General features: G+C 43.4%; 1 protein-coding gene across 1 annotated transcript in view; it reads right to left on the bottom strand.

The window, feature by feature from the left end:
• YWHAZ (tyrosine 3-monooxygenase/tryptophan 5-monooxygenase activation protein zeta) overlaps positions 1-4,424 on the bottom strand; it is a 39,477-nt gene extending 35,053 nt beyond the window's left edge. The window contains 3 exon segments of the mRNA XM_036755606.1: positions 921-995; positions 997-1,226; positions 4,105-4,424. Coding sequence (XP_036611501.1) covers positions 921-995; positions 997-1,215 — 294 coding nt within the window. The 5' untranslated portion in view covers positions 1,216-1,226; positions 4,105-4,424.
• Positions 4,425-20,709: the final 16,285 nt, after the last annotated feature.

Below are 20,709 nucleotides of genomic sequence, written 5' to 3'. Positions count from 1 at the left end.
CCCAAAATACTTTGAACATACAAAAAACCAAACAATTCTCTTGGTAGTGGTCATTTCTCAGCACATAAATCATTCCCATACAAACGTATCAATAGCAAAAATTTTCAATAGATCGTTATAAAAAACATTAGTTCTTTATTCTAATTAACCTAAAAAGTTGGCAAACTTGACCATGTGCTACTCTGTGAGCATGAATTCCTATTTTAAAAGGTGCTATAAACTGGTACAAAAGGATTATCAAATTCTGTATTCTCTAGGCCAAGAAGGCATCCTTTCTTAGAATTAAGCTGACAATGAGAATTTTGGTTTTTACCTCAACCCACGTAGAAAATTCATATTTGAGGCATTCAGAATCTTTATCATAGCTTCCAATGATCAAGGCAATAGCAACACTGTGTCTGCTTGGCTGACTCATTTTATTAACATTACATCAGCTAATCCAGGGAGGGGTACTACATCCATAATGAGACTCCTATTACAAATCTCTTACATAAAGCACAATACACAAGAATTCTAATAACTTCACACACTAGTGCACACACACTCCCCCCCACCCCCCAAGGAAAAGCAGGTATACAAAACCTCTATGTTTAAGTCCCATTACTCTATTCATAACTATCTAAATATAATTTGTCTTCTATCCCAGGTACCAAATGACACCACTAGGGTAAGTTCTGTGACAAGCTGAAAAGCTTTAAAATTTCTTTTAAGCAAAGATACCCCCACCTCACTTCCTTTTCAACTCTCTCCTCCATTTCAGATATAAAGAGGGACACATCATCCCATAAAAAATGTGAATCTTGGATCTTATTCAATTTTGTGGGAAACAAAAACCAGGAGAATGCCACAGTCAAGCTTATTTTATCTGATGTCCTCTACAACACAGAGAAGCTATATTGAACATATTTATTGATTCTCACCAGTACATCATTGCAGATATCTCTTAGTTCGGTCTCAATTTTCTCTCTGTATTCTCGGGCCATCTGCTGTTTTTTTCTCAGCACCTTCCGTCTTTTGCTCAATACTTGAAACAACCCTCCAAGATGACCTTCGGGCCCCTACAACATTTTTGTAAGCAACAGAGAGAAGATTCCTCTCCTCATTGGATAATTCAGCTCCTTGCTCAGTTACAGACTTCATGCAGGCTGCCATGTCATCATATCTCTCAGCCTGCTCAGCCAATTTGGCCTTCTGCACCAGCTCATTTTTATCCATGACTGAATGATCTGAAGGAAAAAAAATGTCATTTAAAGACTTTAAAAAATTAAAATCTAAATCCCATAGAGGCATATTACTGTAATTAGTCACAAAAAACCAAAAGGTTCATCAATTTCACATTGCCAATGGATGTAAAAATTCTTAGACAGCATGATCAGAAATTAAAACGGCTAAATTATCAGTTTATCCAGACACATCTGGATTCTGGCTACCCCCAAAAGCTTAGGAAGTTCATCAGTACAAATGCTGTTATACTGTCTTAACTTATGGACAGTACTTTAAGTATGAACTATTATATCAAGTCAAAAGCCAAAAATTGCAGTTTCCAACTTTATCACCAAACAAAAACTTATCATTTTTTTTAATTGCTAGTAGGGTGTCTCAAATTATATTGGCTACATTTTTTATGATTTGAAAATTTCATTGAACCCTTCCAAAAAATGTTACTTTTACACTATGTCCAAATTACACAGGTTATTTCTGTTTATGTTCACGATGCTTGTTCCATTAAAAAAATTTATGGATGAGTTTCGGTATATGGTTCATATTTTATTAGAATTTGCTACAGAATTAGCAAATTACTTTTTTGGATCACCTTTAGTGACCAGAAAGGTGTACATGCCCAGTTTGTGAAATGAAAAATCTTTTATAATTGTTTCATTTTTCTTTCCCATCTAACTTTCCTTTTCCTAATTCAAAAGCTCCCTTGATTCCTAATTTACCTTGTGATCATTTTTAATGTACTTAACAGTATTCCAAATTGACAAAAAATTTTAAGTGGTTAAAATTATTTTATAGTCACTTTGGATTAAAGAAATTCTTATATGTTAATAAGTGAAGATCAGTTTTGTCCCCACTTAATTAGAAACCAGATATCCCCCACCACGGGAATCCCCAAATATCAATTTTTTACACACACAAATGGGTTGTCTTCAAGCAGGTGCTCACCTAAGCATGAACTGTTAGGTATATTTAAAATGCCTACACTTCACTTGATGCAGTTTCAGCTCCTCTTGATTTTTAAACATTGTATTATGACAAAGGTATTTTCTAGAAACCTAATTTAAATCACTCATTAAGGTGATATATTGACCATCCAAATAGGTATAAAATTGTGCACGTTCAAAACTAGTTGCAGAAGAGTTTTTTTGGATTATCCTCCAACCCTAGGATCCAATGTAAGTGGAGGTTCCTAGATGAAATAAAATGGTGCTTTAGGCAATACTTCTTCATGGCCTCGCCCATCACGCCTGGACAGAACAAGGGTTAAATATGGACCTCAGAGCAGGACTTCAAGGAGCCCGACCCCCCACATCCTCCTGGCCCAAAAGCTCCTCCTGACTCCTCCCAAGCTAGAAGCACAAGTCCCCTTCTTCTCCTCTCTTTGTCATGGCGGATCTGTGTCACCGAGCCCAGCCCATGGCTGGGAGCGTTAATTCCCCCCTCCAACCAGAGCGAGAGGGAGGAGCTGCCCGCGCCCCCGCCCGAGGGGGAGGGGGCGCCGCTCGGGCCCGCCGGACTGCGCGGCAGAAGCGTCCGCCCCGCCGAAGCGGAACCACTACGAACCCGGTAATGGACACACCCCACGGGGAGCGATATCCGCCGCGGCCGCGGATCCTCGCACTGCCCCATTTACCGAGGCTCTGAGGACACAACAGCTGCAGCAGGTGGGGGGAGAGGGCGGATGAACCACGCCCAGGCAGGCAGAGAGCCAGCCCTTCCCCGGGCACCCCGGCAGCGACTCCCGCCGGCCCCGAGAAATCAGGGCAGAGGTCTAGGGGAGCTTGGGCGTCCTTCCGCCGACTCCCCCCAACCCGGACCTCACGCCCAGCCCCTCCCCTACCTGATCTCCCCCCCGCCTTCGCCCGGGCCTTAATAAAGCCAAAGGAAAAAAAACGCACCCCAAGACTCCCTTCCTACCCCACCCCTCCCCGGGATAAAGCTCGGCTTTTCTCCTCCCACGGCTTCTACCGAGGCAATTCAGCTCCACTCCAGTGCGTGCACGCCCCACCCCAGAACCTTCACTCTCGGTGGGCGGTAGTCACCCCCCCATCCACACCCAAGCGGGACGAGCCGCATTCGAGGCCTCCTCGCCCCGGGGCTACCTGCCTGACACCTCAGAGCAGGCCCCGCGAGGGCTTCGATCCCCTCACTCCCCGTCCCCTCCAGCCGCCCCAGCCCCTCGGGGATGGGCTGAGGGAGGGCTGGGTCCCCCTCCTGCCGCCGCAGCCCCCGCCCGCGAGCAGAGCGCCGAGCCTGCGCCTCCGAGAGCGAGGGCGGGCGGGGGGGGCGGGGGGAGTAGGGTGGGGAAGAGGGGAGGGGGCGGCCTCACCTGCGCCGCCGCCGCTGCTACTGCAATGCCTGCAGCGGCGGAATAATTATCTCGGGAGGTAGCTGGGCACAGGGAGAGGCGGGACGGAGGAGGAACAAGGGAGAGTCTTTCATTCCCCCCCTTTTCCCGGAGAGGGACTGGAGGGCAGGACACGGGGCCACCCCCGCCGCCCGCTCCCAGAGCCTCGAGGACGGACGCCTGTCCCCGGGGATCTCCCGGGTGGGCGCGTTTTTTCTTGTGGTGGGCGAAGGGGGGAGGGGAGCGAAGAGGGGCAGATCTGGGGCCCAGTCGTTGAAAAACTGTTGCTCCCGAAATCAGTAGCCGGAGGCATCAGCAAACGCAGCCCGGCGGAAGGGAAGCCGCCGCCCCGTCCCCGCCTGACGAGACTCCGCCTCAGCCCAGCGCCGCTACCGCCCGGCCAGGCGGCCAGCCTGGGGAAGGAGGGAGGGGGCGGCCGTAGGGGAGGAAGATTTCTTCCCCCACCCCGCTTTCACCCTCTTCCAAGGTAGGACTGAGAAGAGAATAAGGCCAGGGTGCGGCGGCACCATCCTTACCTGTGCCCGGAGTGAGTGGCGGCGGCGGACGGACGGACGGGGGTTTCAGCGGTCTCTGGGCGGCGGCAGTGGCAGCGGCGGGGCTGAGACTGTGTCCCTATATCTCTCAGCTCACAGGCTCCAGCCGCTCCGCAGACACGGGGTTTCCTCCAATCACCAGCCCCGGCAGCAGGGGCACCACACGCACGATGACGTCAAACGCTGCTATGGCAACCGCTGATTGGTGCCCACCGCTCCAGGGCCCAAGCGCAACCGCCGCTCCCTGGCGCGCGCGCACGAGGAAAAAGAGCGAACGAGCGGGGCTGGGGAACGCGCGCGACCCGACTTTTACCCAGCCCCCACCCCTTTCCTCCTTCCTCACTCCCCTATCCTGGTCCCGTGAGCGCCTGCGCGGGATGCAACACCCTCCCTAGCCACCTCTTCAACCGCAGCCCAACCTCACAATCCTTTCCTCCTCCGCCTCCACCGCCCCTGAAACTCCTCCTTTCACCCCGCTAGAGGGAAGAACTGCCGCCCCACCTTAGCCTTTCGCTAGGTCCCTCAGCGCCTGCGCCAGTCACTCCCTCTGGCTGAGGCAGCGTTTCAGCAACATCCGGGGCCTATCAAACTCTACCTTTCCCCCACCCCCTCCCCCCCGCCTCCCTCTTCCTTCCCCCCTCCCCACCCACTCCCCCAGCCTTCCTCACCCCCCGCCCTTTGCCGCGGTTACTGCCCCCAGGGCTGGGTCCAGCAACCGGATTGAGTGAGCTGCCCCTCAGCTCCTGCATTGTGATCGATTGGGGTGGGGCTGGGGGGGGGTCCCCCCAGGAGCGGTCGGGGGGAGGGGTGGGGGAAGGGCGGGAGAGCCTCCTCGCCCCTCCCCCTATGCTATCTACGGGGCGGGGCCGGCCTGGCTGGGCGGGGGCGGGGTAGACCTGGGGTAGACAACTACCCGCTCCATTTCTCCCCCGCCCAATCCTCCCTTCCCCTCCCCTCCCCCCTTCCCACCGGCGCGGCTTTACCTGCTCGACTGGGGAAAGCTGCCTTGTGACCTTTTAAGGCTCGGAAAAGAAAGTAAGGAGTTCAACCCCCCGAGTGAGCGTTGAGTGACAGGGAAGTTTTCCAATCCAGAGTTCGGGATCTGGGAGGATTGACGACTTGGAGAGGACTACGGGGGTGGGCCCTAAACCCAGGTGGAGAGGAGGAAGAAGGATGGGAGGGAGATGAGCTCGAGGGGAAGGACTCCTCTCGCCGGAAGGAGGACGAAGAGGAAGAGGGCCTCTGAATCCGAAAAGACCCGAGCCTACCTGGGCTGGAAAGCAGAGGCTGTGATGGGCAGTAGCAGACTCGGCGTTTTAAGAACGTTAGGGAAGTCCTTGGTAGAAAAACCAAGCGAGCCGGAGGAAGAAGTTGGCGGGAGTCTCTTCCTGTAGCTTGGCCCTGAGCATGGCGTTGTGGGGTCCGTTTATCGTAGATGAGGATTTTAGGGCCATCTCCCTCCGTTAGGCCTCTTGGTGCAGGGATGCCGGATAAGGCCAAGGCTTTTGGGATTCCTAGGGCCAGTAGGGGCCGCAGGAAATATTGAGAAGATGGGTCAGAGGAAAAGGGCAGCCGGTGGGAGGAAGTGGTATTGGTGCCACCCGAACTAGCAGGCCTTCTGTTGGACTACAGCAGAGAGTTTAGGGGGTTTTAAGCCGTTTCCACATATAAAATCGGACTCTTGCTTCCGTATACTTAAACATAATAGATGGAGTCCTAGGGGAGAAAGAACTCTTCCTGCTCTGTTGTTTCAGAATGGTCTGTAGAACCTTTAACACGAAGAGTCTAGGTCAGGGTTGGGGAACCCAAGGCCTCGAGGCCACATGTGGCTTTCTCAGGTCCTCAGATTCGCCCCTTTGAATCCAAACTTCACAGAACAATCCCATTAATAAAAGGATTTGTTCTGTAAAACTTGGACTCAGTCACGAGGCCGAACCCAAGGACCTAGAAGGCCACGTGTGGGCTCGAAGCTGCAGGTTCCCACCCCTCGCCTAGGTAGTTAAGAATGAGAGGCCCAGCTTTTACTTTATGCCTTTATAAATACCTCTGCCTAAATAGTGGTGGTTTTATAGACTTGCTACATCTACTCTAGTATTATGTAATACCAAGAGCCCATGGTTTTCTACAGGCACCAGTCACAGTATTTGGGGCCTCTGAGCAGTCCTGGAAATCACAGTATGGGAATGGTGGTAAAGTTGTAGAACCAGTCAAAAGTTAACACTAATGAGCCCAATCTAGTGGTTTTTTCCTTTTCCCCTGAGGTCAGGGTTCACCTTGTGGGATGTTTAAATCACCCTTAACAACTAAATGAATTCTGAGAAAATGACTCATTCAAAGTGAATAATGTTAAAAAGGCCTAAATTATCTCTTATAAAGTGATGCTAAATTGTTTCTAGTTTCATACTAGGCCTTAGAAATGTAACAAAGGATGTTAAAGATATACCATCTTCTAATGGAATGCTTTCAAATCTGTACAGAAAATGAGCCCTATATTTAAAAGGGTGCCCGTATATTAAACTTTTGGGAAGAGCTAAGGCATTATATTTTATTATATTTTGTTGAAAGCGGCCCTACTAAAAGTGCCGTGGTTGGCTAGGAAAACAGACAAATTTAACAATCAAAATATCAAGCATTTGCAGTTTGCAAGGTAATATAAGTACTGTGGGAGGTAAGGCGCAATCTCAATCACAAAACATTTATTAAGAGCTTACTAGGGACCAGGCACTGCACTAAGTTCTGGGGATACCACACACACACAAAAAAAGGCAAATGGCAGTCCCTGCCCTCAAGAAGTTTACGACATGGAAACAGATATACCAAGCAAGCTATGTACAGCATAAATAAGAAATAATTAACAGAGGTGGGTACCAGAATTAAGAAGGGTAGGGAAAGGTTTCCTGTAGAAAATGGAATTGTAGCTGAGACTTGAAGCCTGGGAAGCCAGTAGGCTGAGGTGAGGAAGGAGAGCATTCTAGGCATGGAGGACAGCCAGAGAAAATTCCCAGAGCTGAGTTATAGTATCATTCATGGAGCAGCCAGGAAATCAGTGTCCCTGGATTGAAGAGTGCAGTCAGGGAGTAAAGTATAGGAAGAATGGTAGGAGGAGGCTAAGATATGAAGGGCTTTGAATACCAAACAGTGAATTTAGCATTTGATGCTAAAGACAATAGGGAACTACTGGAGTTCATTAAGGGGGAGGTGGGTTGAGGTGATATGGAGGAACCTGTGTTTTAGAAAATTAAGATGATTGCTACCTTCAAGGAGCTTATCACAATTTGATGGAGAAAATAAAGACATGGTAGACATGTGCAAAGTTAAATTTAACAATATTTCAAGAAAAGATGTCATAAGGTTAACAGAAGTTAGGAACAGAAAGGCAGATTGAAAGGGTCTAAATGGAATAAATAGGTAACTCCAGCAACAGGTGAGGTTTCCCAGTGTAGAAAATACAGTTTATACCTATATTTCAGGTGGAAGAATAGAGAGAAAACGTGCCTTGAAAAAAATGATGTTGAAAGTGTAGTTGGGCCAATGCAATAAGAAGAGATTTGTAAATCATCTAACCTCTCTGTATTTTAATTTGTTCACCTATAAAACTGTATATCCCCACCTTTCTTACCTCACTATAAGATGAAATGAGCAAATATATTTTAAAGTGCTTCGAAAGGTAGAATTTTACTCCAGAAATAAAGCAACATATCAGTGCCCTAGGTTGAAGAGAGGCTGACCCACATATCCCCTCACATCTCTCCTAAATCCCCTACCTGACACCACCCCCATAATTTCTTCCCAAGTCCAACAAATTTACTTCCCAAGTGGGAAGATGCAACTCATTCAGTTAGAGCTAGTGAGTCCAGACCATTAAGATAGTTAAACTCAGTTCCAAGACCTTAGGGTCATACAGGTATGTCTTTATTATGTGCTGTAAATCATTGAAGCAAAAGAATATGAATGGACCAACACAAGTCCGCTACCTACTCCTCAACAAATTCGATTTCACATTATATACTGACAGTACGCAAGACACTAGACTAAGCACTGAGGAAACAAATGAAAAAAGACAGTCCTTGTGGGCAAGGAGCTTGTAGCGTAGTTGGGGCTGGGGGAGGAAGAGGACAGGGCCAGAAATAGGACATAGGTCCACAAGTATATTACAAGGTGAGATATATTAGAGTCAAAGGAAATCTTGGCCAAGTGTTATGAGAAATTTGAAGAGGGAAGGCTTTGTGGAAAAGGAACATGTGTGTTGGACTTTAAAGGAAGGAGGGGTGGACCTTCAGTAGATGGAGGTGGGAGCAGGGTGTTTCTTTTCCAAAAAATTGGGTACGGTGGGTCGGTAGAAGAGAACTAATGAGAATGGCGTAGGGTAAATAGTTTGACTTGAAGATAAAATACGTGAAAAGGAGTAGTAAGTCACAAGCAGGATGGGTAAGTTGGAGACAGATTGTGCAATTTCAATGTCAGCATAAGTAGTTTAAACTTTATTTGGTAGGCAGTGAGAAGCCGTTGAAAGTAAAGAAATGACATGTTTATGGTGGTACATTATTAGTAAGAATAGTCAGCCTGGCGACTGGTCTGAGGATAATGAGGCAAGTGGAACAAGTTAAGAGGCTGTCAATATAGTCAGACTGAAAAGAGATGAGGATCCAAACCAGTGTGTTTGCAAGTAGGAGTCCAAGACATCGTAGAAATAACAGGCCTTGGAACTTGATTGATGTGAATAGAAGAACAGGAAACAGTCATGGTACAGTAAAAAACAAAACAAAATATGCTGGATTTCAAGGCAGAGGACCTGGGTTTGAAACCCAGCTCTGCCACCACCATTCCATTTGTAATCTTGGGAATGTCAGTTGATTGTTCTCGTCCTCATCTGTAAAGTAAGAAAATTGGACTAGATGGTCTCTAAGGCTCCTTCCAGCTCTAAATGTATGATGGCATAATTCTTCTGGAATTTAGGGTTATGTATTTAAACATTAGGGTTATATATGTTTGGGGAGTCTCTCAGACGATATTACTTCATTTGAAACCTCAGGTACAGATGAGGTCATGAAAAATAGAAGGCATGCTTAAGGGCAGAACCTTGGAGAATACATATTGTTAAGACACCAGAGAAGGATGAGGAGCCTGAAAATGAGATAGGAGCCGTGAAAGAGGCAGGAGCATAATCATGAGAGTACCGTGTGTATGAATCAGAAGCTAAAGAAAGAGTTCATATTACACACTCCACTACCCTTGATAGTGTCAGTTGCCTCCTCTTCCTATGCAAAGTATCGTTTTAAAACTTTGGTAATCTGCTATAAAGTCACATTAATATTTTGGCCTAACTGGCCAAAGTCCAGTATTGTTGGGCTCAAGATCTGGTGACTAACCACAGCTGAGCAGTCTTTGAGCCATGTGGGCCTAAGCATGGGGTACCACTGGCAAGCCTAATACATGACTCAAAAAAATGAGAGGGGAAAAAACAGAGTGGGAGAAAAGAGAAGAGGAAGGAAAGTCTAGCCTCACTATGACAACACTTAACTGAAATTTAAGAAAAGCATTCTCAGTCATTCTGTTGTCTTCTTGTATGACATCAGACAAGTAAATTATGTTATTTTTTCTTATGAAAGATTCATATGATAGTATCTTCCACCTGCCTCACATTCCTTGACCTGTTTCCTGCCCCTAGACTTGATTATAATTCTCTCTCCCTGTTCCTGGGTTTAGAATTCTAATCTTCCTGGCCTAGACTTTGTCCTGGCCTTCTCAAACTTAATATGTTTTTTAACCAATATCGGCATCAAGTATAGGGTATTTTTAATTTCTTCTAAAAATTACATAGTATCTTGTGAAGATTTAGTGAACATTAAATAATGTTACATGCAGTGGTGGGATTCAAATGAATTAACAAGTGGTTCGTGGTGGACAGAGGCCCCGCCTTCACTAACAACAGGTTAAGGGAACCCAGACTAAAATTAGATATTGGTTCTAGCGTATATAGCAGTTATGAGGCTAAGGTAGAAATTAAATATGAATATACCACTTGCTCAGGAATACCCAATATTCTTCCTCAGGATAAGCGTAGTTCATAATTTTGTTTTATAGGGTTGAGGCTAAGGATGATCATCTAGTCTTATCCCAATTTATTTGGAATTTTACAAATAAAACCGTAAACACCATTTCCTTTTCAAAAATAGACGACTGTTGGAGGTTCACCAGATATTTGTTAAGATTCACTGGCATTAAAGTGAAGGTGTTGACGTATACTAGTTACCAAATGAAATAATGAGTATGAGAGTACTTTGTGCCTGATACTATACAAATACAAGATATTATTATCATCATTGCTGAAACCTTTTCTGCATTATTCAAAGACTTTATTTGGAGAAGTAATCCATAAGAAGAGAAAATAAGGAAGAGTACATGTACTACCATGTCGGTCTAACCAGTTGAGCCTGTCACTGTGTGACCTGCAAGCCTATGTAGGAAGCTAGAAGGGCAGGCAGTGCCAGGGTTCCAAACATATACTCATTTACAATTCAAAATTGGTCAGCAGCAGTCAGAGAGGAGAAAGGTCAGAAGAAGAATTTGTCCCCTACTGGCCTTGTATTTCGGTCCCAAGGACCCAAGAAGAAGCAAAGTGAACATTTGGAATTCATTACGGCCAAAATGCAACTGAAATGAGTAAATCTTAGAAAAGTGGAAAAGAATTTGGTTTATCCACTTAGTAAAGACAAGGTTCTTCCAGAAGACCCAAGGACATTATGATTTTCTGGCAGCTTTCCTGAATCTAAATTTTAATGAATTTTATTTTTCTTCTTAAAAGCTTGTCTAGGTAGAACCTAGACCTCCTTTTTTATACTTATTTCAAGATAGTTGCTCTCAACTTGAAACTCCTTTTTAAGGTCTGTTTTCCTACCCATAAATCAAGATGACTCCTCAGAATATTCCAGTAGTTTGATGGGAAAAGCAATTTGTACTCAGCCCACAGAAGGATATTAGACAACTCATTTGAGGAAGCCAAATAGGTTTTTTAACATGATTATCTTTCAAACAGTTAATGCCTCACTTATTTGTTAGACATTGATTTTTTTAGACAGGTTAATAAAGTTGGCGGACTTCTGGCTGGAACAATTAAGGAACAAATAAGTAACTATTGTAGGAACACTTTAATTGATAAGTGTCCAAAGAAAGAAATGGACAAATTTGCTGTTGAATTTCAACCAGAGTTTGTCAGGTAATCTTCCTGTGCAATTTACAAGAAGTCATTGTTGAACGGCAGTCTCTTTCCTTAATAAGAGTAGAGACAAAATGAGTTTAGAGCATATTGCTCTCCATGCGTGTAAATAGCTGTGCAAAAGGCACAAATAAGTTAAAATAAATCAGTTAGGATGCCTCTGTAGATACGAGAGAACAGGCACTAAAAAAAAGTACAAAGGTCAGTCGGCAGAACAATTGAGCAGAAGGAGCCTGGATGATGTAGCTAAGGTTTTGATTGTTTTATTGGAGTAGGTTAGAAATCATAGGTCAGAAAGAACTGGGTGTTGTATTTGAGGTAGGTAGAAAGGGTAAAAATATACACAGGGAGGGACTTAATACCTCTAACAGAGACAAAAGGGATTTTAAAATTTGACTATGACACCTTGTATCTTACCTTTACTGGAATGAACTTGAAATTTTCTGTACTGATGACTAAATAGCATTTGGCTTCAAATTTTAAGCCTCCCTATAGATTTTCTTTTTTTAAATCTTGGACAGTGGAACATTGAGACTTCTGCTCTGTATTCATCCCCTTTACAAACCTATGACAAGAGACCTAGGCTCCGGTAATGAACTTTGTAAACTCGCTTATATCTTAAGAAATTTAGTAAAAACCTTATTGCTAGTTTGATTACAAACATTTTAAATTGTTTTCATTTATGTGAGTTTGCTTACAACTAAATTGTAAACTTGAGAACAAGGATATTTTCATATTTCTTGGCTTCCTGCCCTCTTCCCCTTAATGCTTAGTACGGTGCCATATATATCATACATAGGTACTTAGTAATTATTTGTTGAATCAATGAAAGTTTTAGTTGGAGATGATTTTCCATGATATTGTAGTTGAGGAATAACTTCAATAACTCACATATAATTTTAAAAACAATGTTAATCATTTTATTCCTTCCCATACATTTTACAATAAATACTAAATTATCTAATTAAATTTAATTTCCTTTCATTTTTCTTATTCCTAACACTGCTGTAAATGTAGATTAGGAGTGAAATTGAGAGGATACTATTCTCTTCCCTTGAGAATAAGGACAGGCAAGCCTCCAAGCCACACTATTAGACAAGAACCTAATTAGTTGACTCTGGGGCCAGCTCTTATCAGCAGCTGTTACCCCCTAGCAATCTGACCAGCCCAGCACCAGTTCTCTGGTGTCTTCCTGTTACCCACAGATAGAAACATTACCAGGTACCCTTTCTAGAGGTACATTCTACGGTACATACAAAGATCATATTTTCCTTTCCTTCCAATCCCAAATGGAATAACTCAAAGGAAGGGAGACAGCTATTTGTGCATAATGTGCTGACTTACGTATCTTGCCTTGGTGACCTCTAGGATATTCTGAAGATAAACTTGAGTGGCTTCCAGTTCTTCCAGAAAGTCATCCATTTCCAGGACTTTGGTCCAAGTGCTGAGAGCAGAGAAGAACTGGGAATGGAATTTGGAACAAGGAAGTTGTGTCTGGTGCAGGAGTAGTGTTGCTATAACACAAGTTTGTGGTGGCAAAAAAGTAGGTCAGTCATATTAGTTGTATGAAATAAAGATGCAGACATTCTGTTGGGGGGTATGATTAGTACAAATTTTCTGCCTACCCAGATTGGGGATGACAGGTGATAAGTGAATTTTTGTTTGAAAGGGCAATAAAAACGATGGTTCGGAAATATGGTTTGAAGTGAATGGCAAGTTCCAAAAACCAGAAGACTGCTTGGAGGAACAAATGCATTCTTTTGAAAGAAGATATGGGTGTAGTACTGGGAAGAATAGGAGCCATTTTCATCAAGATGTTAAATACCACTCTGCTCCCCTTTTCATCATCTCCTGTCACCACTTTCTCCTTTTTCACACGATGAAATAGCCTTACTCCTTACCAAGGCTAACTCTCTACTTGTTCTGGTGATTGTGTTTCCATCCTGTCTCCTCCACCAGATCTCTCCCTATGTTATCCCCACTGTTTCACTTACTTTCAATCTGTCTCTCTGATGGCTCATTTCCTACTACCTACAATGATGTCTATGTCTCCCTTATCATGGAAAAAAAAAACCTTACTAGATCCTTCTATCTCTGCTAATTATAGTCCTATTTATCTTCTGCCCTTTGTAGATATCCTCTAAAAGGCTACCTACAGTAATTGCCTCCACTTTCCTCTCCTTAACCCCTTACAATCTGGCTTCTCATTCTACTAAAACTGTTCTCTCCAAAGTTAATAATCTCTTAATTGCTAAATCCAATAGCCTTTTTTCAATCCTCATTCTCCCTGATCTCTCTTTGACACTGTTGATCACTTTCTCCTCCTTGATAGTGTCTTCTCTCTAAGTTTTCAGGACCCTTCTCTCCTGGTGTTCCTCCTACCTATCTGACTGCCCCTTCTTAGTCTGCTACATCTTCCTCCAGATCAGGCCCTCTAACCATAGGTGTCCCTCAAAGTTCTGTTTTGGGTCCTCTTTTCCTTCTATACCACTTTACTTGGTGATATCAGTTCCCATGGATTTAATGACCATCTTTATGCTGATGATTATCAAATCTATCTTTCCTTCTCCAAAGTCTCTGCCGACCTCTAATTTAGAATCTCTAACTGCCTTTCAGACATTTTGAACCAGATGTCTAGTAGACATCTTAATGCAATATGTCCAAAACTACCCCACCCCACCCCGGCCTTAATACTGTAGAGGGCAACACTGTCCTCCCAGTCCCTCAGACTTCCAACCTAGGCGTCATCCTGGATTCCTCACCGTCTCTCAGCTCCCATATCCAAGCTATTGTCAGGACTTGCTGATTTCACCTTTGTATCATCCCCCTACTCTCCTCTAACACTGCCATCCCTCTAGTATATGCTCTCATCATCTCATGCCTTGATTACTGAAATGGCCTGCTGGTGGGTCTACCTGCTTCAAGTTCCTTCACACACCAATCCATTCTCCATTCAGCCGTTAAAGTGATTTTCCTAAAACAAAGGTCTCATATAAACAAAGATCTCAATAAACTCCAGTTGCTTCCTTTTGCTTCCAGGAACAAATACAAAATGGTCTGTTGGCATTCAAAGTCCTTTACAATCTAACCAGCTACCTTTCCAGTCTTCTCCTTACTCCCCAACAGGTACTTTTTAATCCAATAGCAATGGCCTCCTGGCTATTCTACCCCATCTCTTGGCTCCAGACATTTTTTTCTGGCTGTCCCTCATGCCTGGAATGCTCTTCCGCCTCTGATTCTACAACTGACCTCCCTGGCTTCCTTTAAATCCCACCTTTTATGGGAAGCCTTCCCTAACTTCTTTTAATGCCTTCCTTCCGTTAATTCTTATTCTGTATGTAACTTACTTTGTATATATTTATTTGCATGTCATCTCCCCCATTAGATTGTAAATTCCATTAAGACAGAGATTATCTTTTGTCCCTTTTTGCATCCCCAGTGCTTAGCACAGTGCCTGGCACATTGTAGTTACTTAATACATATTTATTGAATTGAATTAGATGTCCCAAAGTAGACGGCAGACCTAGGATAGCATTTGTCCATATGGAAGACCAGGGATTCTGTGTTGATAGGAAGCCTGATCTATTTTCCAACCAAATCTTTAGTGCCAACATCTTGTGGATGTGTGGCTGCCCAAAGTCCCAAGTGACCGACTTCGGGGCTTTGAATACTCCATTGTGTCCAGTAGTCTGATTATTATGGGACAGATGGAATATAGTTGTCTGTCCATCACCTGTTGCTTCATTATATGAGGCCTTATTTGTAGAAGCTTGTCTGAAATGGAGTCTTTCCAAAGGATTGAAGGTAGAGTTGGCATACAAGAGCCTGCACATTGTTCTTGTTGCCACCATTACTATATAGCCTTACCTTGATTTCACTGAGACTATGTAGCTGGCCATGAAATTCTGGGCCTGGAGAACATTTAAAGGTTATTAACCTCCAAGATAAGGTCTTCTGCTTGTTGTTTCTTTTCAATTTTAAAACTGAACCAAGCCAAACAAGGCTGAATATGGTGCTGAGAGCGTGTACCACCATCACCACCAGTATCATCAACACCACTACCACTCCACTTCATCCTGAATCAAATCAATGCTGCCATTGCTTTTGGAAAAAGCCTTTTGGTTGATTGTTCAGTGGATCAACTGGGCATCCTTAAGACTCCTAAGATCCAAAGAAGGGTTAACTATAGAGCAAAGGATCTAAAGGAGGGAACAATGGAAAGGGAAGAAAAAAAAGAGAAGGGACGGTTGAGCTAGATGAGGACAAGACTATGGACAAGGCGAGGGAGTTTTCACCTTGGAAGACTTACTATGAATCACAGAAACTGGGGGAGCAAGAGAATGTGAATTGGCTAGCCTTAGAGCTGGAGAAGTTCCAGTTGGTCAAGGCTTCTGTCCCTGGGGATGACGGATAGGGACATGGTGTTTGCTTTCCAAACACTGAGGTGCTGGAGTTACATCTGAAGGTCTACTCCCCAGGCACTGGATTAAATTAACATTTGGTACAAAATCTATGGCTATGTCCCAAGATTGTGGGGAATGAGAAATACCCAGAAGATAGCCTGCATGTGGAAAATGCTCCCAGTTCCTCATCCTGGAGTTCAAGGGGAGTCCAAGTATAAGGATACTTTAAGAACTCAGCCATACAGTCTAGGACTGCACTAGATCTTTGTCTAAGGTCTATTTTATATTTTAAGTATATTTTAAGACAAATGTAGTATTCTCACAAACCCCAGAATAGCCCTATCTTTACAATGTTAGGAGTGCTTCATAGTAGTACCATGAACTTCCACTGAGATCATCCTGACTCTTTGCTGGCCCCAAAATTCTCTCTGTGTGGAGCAGATACCCTTCTAACTTTATGTAGAAGCAGTGTTTGTAAAGACAGGTCAGGACTACAGAAATTAGTTGGTGTGGTGCTTGGAATCTTCTGAATAGATTACGATGGCCAACTATGTCATCGCATCACAGTCTTGCAAGTCTTAGAGTACCGAAAAACAGCAAACTGTAGTAGGTTCATCACAGAACTAAGTGGTGAGATTTTTAAAAAGCACTATGGAAACAATACCTGCTTTTGAGTTCCTACCCCTGATACTTTCATGCTGTGTGACTTTGAACAAGGCATTTAAGTTTTCTGAGCTTGGCACAACAAAGAGGTCAAAGACTGAGGGAAAGGTCCTTATATGTAAAATATAGCAGCACATTCTGCAGTAAGGAAGGGTGCTCACTGGGGAACGGCTGAATAAATTGTGGTCTCTGATTATAATGAAATGATAATTTACCACAAGAAATTATAAAGAAGATGAATTCAGGGAAACCTGAGAAGCCTTGTTTGTACAGGGTGTCTGGACACATTGGCGATTGACGGCAACGTGGAGTTATTGCATCGAGTTCATGTGAATCTTGCAAAGCGCATCAACCTTTGCATCACAAATAATGGAAATCATATTAAAGATGTTATTTGTTAATATTCCAATTAAATAAAATTTTTGTTCATTTCATTTCTTGAAAATATGCATTTTTTTCCTATGTGTCCAAACCTTAGAAACACCCCGTACTATACAAAACTCTGAGTGCAATTTTAAAGTTTAAATGTAAAAAATATATGCCAAGTGCTCCAAGATGTTGGGAGACATGGAAGAAGGACTCTGAACTAGATATGGTGTTAAAGGATGAGTTTTCCAGAGAGAAGCAGAATAAGGTTAAAAGGAAGTTTATATAGAGTTTAAAGCATTACAACTTTTGAGACAGTCTGTATATCCAATCTGTTAAGTCTTGTTTGTATATTCAAAATATCTCCTGAATGTGTCCTTTTCTCTCTACTCTAACAGCCACCCAGTGTACAAGCCCTCATCCACTTATGCCTGAACTATCACAGTGGCCTTCTGATTGGTCCCCCTGGCTCAGATGTCTTCTCCACTCAGGTGCCAGAATGATTTTTCTAAAGCTCAGGTCTGACCATGTTGCATCTCCTCAATAAACTCTTGGGGTTCCCTATTACCTCCAGGATCAAATATAAAATCCTATGACTTTCAAAGCCCTTCATAATCTGGCTTCCTCCTACTTTTCCAGTTTTCTTATACTTCACGCCCTATGATCCAGCTAGACTAGCCTAATTGCTGTTCTTCACACAGGACACCCCACAGCCCTACTCTGGGCTTTTTCCACTGTCTTCCATGCCTAGAGTTCTCTCCTTACTTGCCTTCCCTGCCTGCAATTCCTTCCCTGACATGCTTCAAGATGAAGCTTAGTTTTCAACTTCGGCAAAACGTCTTTCCTCTTGTCACCCTGCACCCAACCCTACCCCCATTGAAATTGCCTTCCATTTATATGGTATGCATTTTTCTTTGAAATTTTTCTTCTTATTATATCCCTAGCACTTAGCACGGTGCCTGGCAAATAAGTGCTTAATTAATGCTTGTTGACTGAATCGATACAGAGTATAACTAAGTAGAACCAGGAGAATATTTTTTCCCCCTGAGGTAATTGGGGTTAAGTGACTTTCCCAGGGTCACATAGCTAGTATGTGTCAAGTGTTTGAGGCTGAATTTGAACTCTGGTCCTCCTAACTCTAGGACTGGTGCTCTATCCACTGCACTGCCTTGCTGCCTCCAGGAGAATACTTTAAATCAGGGCTGTCCAAAATGCTGTCCCACAGTGCAATTTATGCGGCCTGCCTACAAGCATAGAAATTTACATACATGCTTTAGTAAATGAAGCTGAGCTACCGCAGAGCTCTCACTCAAATGGCAAATCAAAATATATTGTCTATTGTTTCAATAAAAACCTAAGGTTGGACAGCCCTGCTTTAAATGATTACCATGTTAGGGGTCTGGCCTCACGGTGACACTCTCTTCAGGTTTGATTTCAGGATAAAAGTTATCAAAAGGAGGTTGACTTAGCTCAAACACAGCAAGAATATGCAACAAGGATACAGGGCATTTAGCTTTTATTGACATGTTCCCCCTCCCACCTTTGTCTCCATGTGGAAGAATGCCCCATGTCAGCAAAGCAGAGTGTGCTGACTTTTGTGGTCTTTAGAAATCTACCATGTGAGAGGGACCACAATTCAATACGAATGGGATTTTTATGCCCTTATGACCAGGAAGCTGTGTTAAGGAAGATGGGAGCCAATCAGTTTTCTAGTTTTTTAGGAAAAACTTCCCTGTTAATGGAGCAAGGGGTGAAGGGAAGGGGGGAGAGAATCCTGGTCCTATCACACCACAATAATGTAAAAGAAAACAGCTCTGAAAGCTTTAGAACTCTGATCAGTGCAATGCAGGTATGACCTCAGGGAACTGACAATAAACATTCTTCCCACATCTCTGTTGAGAGGTAGTAGATGATAGATAAGAAATGACACATATACCTCCAGGCATGATTAAAGGTTGATTTGTTTTATTCTATTTATTACAAGGGAGAATTATTCTTTGAGAGGAGAGGGGTCATTGGGAAGTAATAATAATATAAAAAATATGAAATGAGGATAATACTTTTTACTACTTCAAAGGTGGCTGTGAGGAAAGTGCCTTGCAAACTGTAAAGTGATATATACACCAGATTATTCTTATCTATTTCATCATCATCATCATCATCATCGAGCCCAAAGGGCCTGACAAAGTATTCTTATTGCCTGAATTGGGTCTGGAAGAGCATCTTCTATTTGTGTTTCCATTTGATACAAAGTAGGCCATATGTTCTTTAGATCTTCAGTATGGTGAAAATCATGGCCTGCCTCAAGAGGTTTAGAAAATCAGCAACAAAAAAGAGTGGATATAGGCCCCGATAATGATGGTGGCATTAATGGTCTAATAATTGTGGCACAACTGAAGATCATTGCTTTTGTTTTTAACAGTATTGGGAAACAAAAGATGGAGGCAGAAGATGAGAATTAATTCCTTTTTAGCATTAGTGCCTATGATTTCCCACATCGTGGTGAGTTTCACGCCCTGAGAAGGATTGAGCCCCTGGGAATACATTGATCCTGTAATTGTGGGTGTGGTAAGGAGGGAGGTTATGTATTCATGGTGCTCACTGCATTCGCTTTTGAGGGTAAGGTTAGTGTTTGGTCATTGTGGTCAGCAGTAGCGCAGAATAGTGAACTACTGCCTTGGAGGTGTGAGGGGAGTGATCTCAGCTAAAATCTCACCTTCTAGAAGGCATCTTTCCTGAGTTTCCTTAATACTAATATTTTTTAATTTATCCTGTATATATCTTGTTTGTACATTGTTGTTTGCCTGTTGTCTTCCGCCTTAGACTGTGTACTTCTCGAAAGTAAAGAGACTTATTTTATTTTGCCTTTATTTGTAGTCCCCACACTTAGCACAATGCCTGGCACGTCGTAGGTGCTTAATAAATTCTTCTTCACTTTATGTGAAGTGAACAGGAAACCTCTCCAATATCCCTGAAGCCACCCAGAAGCTGCATTAATAGCTAAGCAGCTTCAGATTTAGGTGAACCTCTCCCTGATCTCCACTCCCACTCCTAGCGAATCCAGTCTTGGGGACACTTCCTTGGCTTTTAAGAAAAGAGTTGTAAACTAACCTGCATAGGGAAGGGGGAAAAGAATCTGGCCCATCCTACAACCCTACATATTCTTAAGGGGAGAAAAGAAGGTACTGCCACAAACCCAGATGCTTTTTCTCAAAGCCAGTCATTCTGAGAGATCAGCTATTCCCATCTCACGTGGAAGTTTGCTCATCAGAAAGGGCCACCTATTTCAAAACTTGCTTAATTCAGCCTGAAGCGTTATGACAGTAGCTGCAGAAAGCTTGGAAATTATTTCTTGAGGAGGGCAGCTCAAAGGGGCCACCAACTGTAAGTCTCTTTCACTGGGAGATAAAATCTAGGGAATACATGGTGACAGGGATGAGCAAGAATGATGAGCTGAAATGCCAGGAAGTCTAGACATTGCAGGGCAAAGGGAGGTGGTTCAGTATAGAGTTGAGTTAATGTCAGGAAGCCAGATGAAGTTCAAGGAGAATACAGATCACTGTTGGAGAAAAGTGAGCAGGTGGGAGTGCTGAGAGAGTTAAGTAATCTAGATTGAGAGATCCCAGACACTTAAGAGGACTTTCTTTCATCACATATTCCTGTGTGAATGTCCTAGCTATGAAAAGACACAAGCATCAGATGTTTCTCTGAGGCACACCACCAATTAATCAAATATTTATGAAGTGCCTACTAAATACCAGGCATTGTGCTAAACACTGGGGATTTAAGAAGAGGCAAAAGATGAAGGTACAGACAAGTATATACAAAGCAAGCTATATAGAGAATGAATAGGAAATAATTAACAGAGAGAAGGCACTAGAACTAAGGGGGGTTGGGGTTGGGAAGGCTTGCCTTATCAGTGGAGTCTTCAGTAAGCAT

This window comes from Trichosurus vulpecula, chromosome 1 (assembly GCF_011100635.1).
Source record: "Trichosurus vulpecula isolate mTriVul1 chromosome 1, mTriVul1.pri, whole genome shotgun sequence".
In the NCBI taxonomy this organism is placed as follows: Eukaryota; Metazoa; Chordata; class Mammalia; order Diprotodontia; family Phalangeridae; genus Trichosurus; species Trichosurus vulpecula.
Note: the sequence above shows the minus strand (reverse complement) of the source record. Positions and strands in the feature narration are given on the sequence as shown.